The 6,961-nt window shown below is 43.8% G+C and overlaps 1 protein-coding gene across 1 annotated transcript in view; it reads left to right on the top strand.

Annotated features, from left to right (window-relative positions):
* The first annotated feature begins 6,582 nt into the window (after positions 1–6,582).
* LOC116020126 overlaps positions 6,583–6,961 on the top strand; it is a 4,183-nt gene continuing 3,804 nt past the window's right edge. The window contains exon 1 of the mRNA XM_031260614.1: positions 6,583–6,700. Coding sequence (XP_031116474.1) covers positions 6,610–6,700 — 91 coding nt within the window. The 5' untranslated portion in view covers positions 6,583–6,609. The remainder of the gene's footprint in view (positions 6,701–6,961) is intronic.

A 6,961-nucleotide genomic window follows, 5' to 3' on the forward strand; every position in this document is an offset into this window, starting at 1 on the left:
TTGAAGAAAATTGTGGCGGGCTTCCCGATGGCAGAGGTAAAAGCCCAAAACTACAATTAAATTGCAATAGTTGGGCCTAAACGCGAAAGGCCCAATAATTTCCCTCCATTGGGCCGAACTATGCATGTAGGCATGTAGCAATTGTTAAAGCAACCTCATTAGCGAGGTTTTTGGGTTGGTTTCTGTCATAGCCATGCGCTCTCTCCCACTTGTTAGAAACTCATGCTCAAGTTCTTAGTTGTGCAAAAACCAACATAAAAACCCCTAATAGGGTTGCTCTTATATTATAGACAAATGTCCACTTTGAATTGTGAACTATGATCTAAAAATTATGTGCATGCAGTTAACCTATTAGGCTATTATATGTTGGTCTTGTTGGGCAATGGTGAAATCATCCTAGTCGTTGGATGTTGCAGCACATCGCTTTCAAAACTCATGAGTCGAGAATAGATAGCTTAGAGTCGTAACGCCCTTAGAAGGTGTGACATTTCCATCTCCAGCACTCAACCGCCGTTGGTCGCCGATCACTTTCAGTTCTCCGTTTTTCTTAAAGTTGTTAAAGTTCGTGATAAAACCTTTACCCATATCCTAATCCTGATTTTTGCATGAATTTGTGGGAGCTAAGGTTTTCAAAGAGACCCAACCTCCTTAATTAGCATTCATCCATATATGAGGCTGGGTCTCTTTGAAACCCTTAGCTCCCACAAATTCATGCAAAAAACAGAGTGGGGTACGTAAGGTTGTTAGTATTTATACAGATGAGAGGAACAGTACACAACTCATCCTAATTGCATGACTAACGTACAATTGCAGGTGGCGTGCATTCAATTAATTAACTTCCCCAACCAAAAATATAACAAAATCCAAAATTCTATGCTATGCATATATTGGGTATTAATTGCAGGGGCTGAAATTATATGTTTCAATAATTCCGATTGGGTTAAAATTCCTTCTATGATAGAAAGATTTTGAGGCTAGGTTTTGAGCTTCATAGGACCACTTTATATTTTATTCTATGTTGTCCAAGGCAGTGAGAAAGCCTAAAAATAGGGGATGAATAGATTTTCAACAAGTTTTCAAAAAGGAAAATATTAAATTTACTCTCATTATTTAATTTAAAATTTTATTCTCACATTCAAAATTCTAATGTAGATAGTTTTTAGGGTTCACATATTAAAAATAGCTTACTACATTATTATTTGAAAAAAAAAATTATGATAGATTTTTCTCTCGCTTCCTTCGCGAGTTTTCTAGGGTTTTAAGGGTTTCTGTTTGATCGCCGGTGATCCGGCGTTTGTTCTTGTTTCCGATGTCGACATCTGACATTGCCAGTGGATGCGCAAACCTCACTTTAGCCAATGTTGATGATGACGACCTTGCTATGCATGTTCCGAATGTTACGGTCGATCAAGGGGAGGGGGATAGTTTCTTCTATGCAGTATGCCGTATTGTTACGGAAAAGCCAGTACGTTTTGCTTTTTTCCAGGAGACGATGGCGGGGGTGTGGAGGCCGACCTTTGGAGTTACCATGCGGCAACTACAGCCGCATAGGTTTCTTGTTCGGTTCTATAATGAGCTTGATATCGAACGCGTTATTGTAGATGGCCCCTGGACCTTTGAGCAATGTCTTTTAGTTATGAAGCGGTTGTCCCCAGGAGAAGATCCGGAGTTGGTGGAGTTGCAGCAGTCGGAGTTTTGGATACAAATTCATTCCTTGCCCGTAGGTCTCCGATCTGAGATGGTGGTGTCTGCTATAGGATATTTTCTGGGTTCTATGATACATACGGATGAGAAGAATTGGGATGGGAGTATGCGGTCGTTTTACAGAGTTCGGGTAGCGATTGATATAACGAAGCCGCTGAAGAAACAGATGAAGCTGAAGAATGACAATGGTTCGTGGGCGTTCATCGATTTCAAGTACGAGCGATTGCCCACCTTCTGCTTTATGTGTGGGGTAATTGGGCATGGGGATAGGTTTTTCCCAAAAATCACTCGTGTGCTCGATCGGAAAGCGGAGAAGCCCTATGGGGCATGGTTGCGAGTTGGAGTTCGGAGGGCTACGCCATCGTCTGGTCAACGATGGGTGGCACCAGAGTCTAACAGCGAGCGTGAAGGGTGGAAGTCTCCTGCTATGGAATCATCATTGGTTTCTGACTTTCTGCCGAGGGGGAGAGGGAGGAGGTGGGAGGGGAGCCAGTTCAAGTTCCGACTATGGTCTTGGGAGAACAGAAACGTAGACGGACGGGGGAGGGGGTGTATGAGCAGGATGATGAACCCACTGGAATGGAGTGTGAAGCGGATGTGTCAAAAAACGATTCGGAGGCGGGTCTTGCTGCGCAAGCCCGCCTAGGATTATGAGTCTGTTAACCTGGAATTGCCGGGGGCTTGGCAACCCGACGGCAGTTCGTGTACTTGCCGACTTAGTCCGTGTTAAGCGGCTGAGTGTGGTATTTTTGATGGAGACTTTTGTGGATAAACAACGTATGGAGTTCGTCCGCACTCAGCTAGGTTTTGATAATTTGTTCACTGTAGATGCTGTTGGACATAGGGGTGGTATAGCCCTCCTTTGGATGAGCCCAGTTGATTTAACGGTTACTGGCTATTCTGCACATCATATAGACACGAACATCGTTTTAGATGTGGGCTGTCCACAATGGCGGTTCACGGGTTATTATGGCTATCCGGAGCGTAGTAGACGCTGAGAAGCTTAGCAGATGCTTAGAGCATTGGCTTTACAATCCACCATACCATGGGTGATAATGGGTGATTATAACGACCTACTGGATCAGACTGAGAAACGGGGGAGGGCGCCTCATCCGGATTGGTTGATCAATGGGTTCCGAGAAGCAGTTGCGGATTGTGGTCTGCAAGATTTCCCGTTCACTGGATATCAGTTTACATGGGAGAGGTCCAGGGGTACGACCAACATGGTAGAGGGAAAGTTGGACAGGATTATGTGTACTGGAGATTGGTCGAGCTTGTTTGACGGTGCCACAGCTAGCTCTCTAACGTGCCCGTATAGTGATCACATGCCATTGATACTCTACCCTCAGGTGGTTCAACGATACAGCCGGCGGAAGCGCTTTTTGTTTGATAATATGTGGCTACGGGAGGAGCAGTGCCGTGAGGTTGTCCAGCAGAGTTGGGGGCGAACAAATGGTCGAGATACGCTGACTAGAATACAAAGCTGTGCGGAGGACATTTGGAAATGGGGCAGGAATTACAATAAACATTTTCAGCGTAGAATCGAAAATGCTAAAGCCCGGTTGGAAGCTCTACGAAGTAGGCGTGACGCTGATGGGTTAGAGGAGTACTCACGTATTGAGCGAGAGCTCCTTAAAATACTTGAGCAGCAACATATCTATTGGAAGCAGCGTGTGAAGGAACATTGGTATAAAGGCGGTGACGTGAATAGCAAATATTTTCATAACTCTGTGTAAGCTAGGCGCCGGAAAAATAGAATTCACAAATTGAGGGATGATCACGGGCAGTGGGTGGAAACAGATGGCGAGGTGGGGAAGGTGATGCTGGACTATTTCAAGAATTTGTTTACTTTAGAGGTTGGTGATATGAGCGAAGTGATTGATGCCATTGTACAGAAGGTGACTTCCCAGGATAATGAGCAATTATTAAGGGCAGTGAGTATGGAGGAGGTGCGTGTTGCAGTTTTCCATATGCACCCGGATAAATCCCCGGGACCTGATGGTTTTGGTCCCGGTTTCTTTCAGCATTTTTGGGACGTTATGGGAGGGGAGGTCACATCTTTTTGCAGAAGTTTTATAAAAACAGCGACACTACCTGCGAAAGCGAATGACACTTTTATCATGTTGATTCCGAAGAAAACTAATCCTGAAACGATGAAAGACCTGCGACCTATTGCATTATGCAACGTTGTCTATAAAATCGCGGCAAAAGTTTGTGCAAATAGGCTCAAGTCATTGCTCCATTCACTTATTTCTCAAGCATAGAGTGCTTTCATTCCGGGGCGGCTGATTTCGGACAATGTCATGCTAGCCTACGAGGCTCATCATTATTTGAAGCATAAAACACAAGGTCGAGAGGGGGTCGTGGCTTTGAAGATTGACATGAGTAAGGCATACGACAGGGTTGAGTGGCGGTTCCTTGAGGCTGTAATGTTGAAAATGGGGTTTGACCGTCATTGGGTGAATATCATTATAGAGTCTGTATCATTAGTCCGTTATCACGTGTTGTTTGAGCAGCGTCAACTAGGCCCTATAATCCCGGGTAGGGGCCTTCGACAAGGAGACCCGCTATCGCCATACTTGTTCCTGCTTGTGACTCAAGGATTGAGTGCGTTAATTGAGAAGTATATGGCGCAAGGAAGTTTGCATGGTGTTGTCGTTGCAAGGGGAGCCCCATCGATCACCCACTTACTATTTGCGGATGATTGTTTTTTGTTCATGCGCGCGTCTACCCAGGAGGCCGATCATATGAGGTATATTCTTGATACTTATGCTGTAGCCTCTTGGACAACATGTTAATTATGAGAAATCAGTGGTTTGTTATAGCGCAAATGTTACTCAGGATGTGCGAGACCATGTATGTGATATCCTAGGGGTGGTTGAGGGTGACACAAGTGGAAGATACTTGGGTCTGCCATCACTAGTCGGTAGGAAAAAGAAAGCTATTCTGGGGTTTCTTAAGGAGAAAGTGCTCGTTTGTTGCTCGTGTTTATAAGGCACGATATTACCCGAAATGTACTTTCTTTGAGGCAAAAGAGGGGTGCAATCCCTCTTATATTTGGAAGGGTATGATAGAGGTGCAGGGAACTCTCAAGCAAGGCTGTTGGAGGAGGATTGGAAATGGCGCTAACACCCTGATTGGCTCGGACCCTTGGCTGCCGGATGAGGAATCCCCTTATGTGCAAACGGAGTTGCATGAGACGTTGCTGAGTGCGCCGGTCTCGTCTCTACTCAATGACCAAGGTACGGGGTGGGATATGGATTGTGTGAGGGATATTTTCAATCATCGTGATGCTAATCTGGTTTTTAATATCCCTATCAGCATTCGAAAGCCGCAGGACCAGTGGATATGGAGTTGGAGTGAAAAAGGCGACTATACAGTTAAAAGTTGCTATAAATATTTATCATTGGTGGCGGCGGATAGTCGGCTTTGGCGCAGAATTTGGAGTTTAAATGTTCCCCCGAAGGTGAAGATTTTCTGTTGGCAGTTAGCATCTTCGTATCTTCCAACAAGGGATGCATTATTAGTGAAGCACGTTTCATGCTCATTATTGTGTCACATGTGCAGGGAAGATTTTGAATCTGCTATACATATGTTTGCTAATTGCCGTGAAGCACAGCGTGTGTGGTCTCTTGTTGGACTGCCGATCCCTACGGGTACTGTAGATCAAAACATTAGTGAGTGGTTCTTTAATGTCCTTACTGCTTTGAATGATGATATGCTCACTAAGTTTGTTATGCTGTGTTGGTCGCTGTGGGGCAGTAGGAACGAAAGTGCATGGAAGGGGATTACATTCGATGTACATGTAGCTATAAGGAGAGGACTAGCGCTGTTGGAGGGTTGGAGTTTAGCCAATAATACCCACCGTGAGGCTGCTGCAGTTACACACCGAACACAGTGGGCAAAGCCAGCGGTAGGCCGTATCAAGATGAACACTGACGTTGCTATTGGGGCGGAGACAAACGCGATGGGTCTTGGGTGGGTTCTACGTGATGATGAAGGGAGATTTCTGGCTGCGAAGAGTGTGTGTAGGCCGGGGACTTATATGGTTAAGGAGGTCGAGGCTCTTTGTTTACGGGAAGCTCTCAGCTGGCTCAAGAATACGGGCATGGGAAGTGTGGATGTTGAAATGGATTCTCAGGTTGTTTTCCATGCGTTAAAAGCCCCATCATTTTTTTCTGCGTTTGGTGTACTTCTTGATGATATTAGAGCTTTAGCACATGAGATTGATGATGTGCAGTCATTGTGCCGCCCATGCTGTTGCTAGGGAGGCCTATTCTGAGTCAGGTTGCGGGGAATGGCTTGACATTCCTCCATCTTTTATTGTTGACATTCTTACTCGTGATTTAATGCAGTAATCTTTTACTCTAAAAAAAAATAGCTTACTAATACCTACCACATCAGAGAGAAATTGTGAGAGTAGGAATTGAAAATACATATAGTAGAACTTTTTCAAAAATAACTTTAGTGAGTTGGACTTCTCAAATATAAGTTTTTAAATTAACTCAAAATATTACTTCAAAAAATATATATATATAACTCAAAATATTATATCAGTCAAAAAAAAAAAAACTTGGATGTGCCTCTCAAAGTTCCAATCCAGGCGAGTTCAAAGCGGCAAATTATTGCGTGGATCGTGGTCCACAGTAAAAAAACGACGTCGTTGAATATTATGAGTTAGAATAATGTACTTTATCGGTTAAAATTATGTGCTTTATATGTTAAAATAATAAAAGTTATGAGAAAATTACGCGAAACGACGTGGTTTTTGGGTGATCCACGCAATAACTATTGGGCCTAAAACTACAATTAAATTGCAATAATTGGGCTTACACACGAGAGGTCCAATAATTTCTCTCCATCGGGCCCAACTATGCATGTCAATTGTCGTCTTTTCGGGCAAGGATGATTGATGAAGTCATCCTAGTCGTCAGATGTCGCAGCACATCGCTGTCAAAACTCGGGAGTCGGGAGTGGAGAGCTCAGAGCTGTGAAGGTGAGACATTTCAATCTCCAGCACTCAACCGCCGTTGGTCGCCGATCACTTTCACTTCTCCGTTTTTCTTAATTCGCGATAAAACCTTTCCACCGTATCAATTCATCGCCGAAATAAGGAAAATTTTCCGAATTCTGTGAATCAAACTTCAAAATCTCGCTAATTACCGCGCCTGATTGTTACTAGTGCTATATATTCAATAAACTACGCTTGAAGTTGGAGCTGACTTTTTTTTTTTTTTTTTTTTTTTTTAATAATTTC

Source organism: Ipomoea triloba, chromosome 5, assembly GCF_003576645.1.
Source record: "Ipomoea triloba cultivar NCNSP0323 chromosome 5, ASM357664v1".
Classification (NCBI taxonomy): Eukaryota; Viridiplantae; Streptophyta; class Magnoliopsida; order Solanales; family Convolvulaceae; genus Ipomoea; species Ipomoea triloba.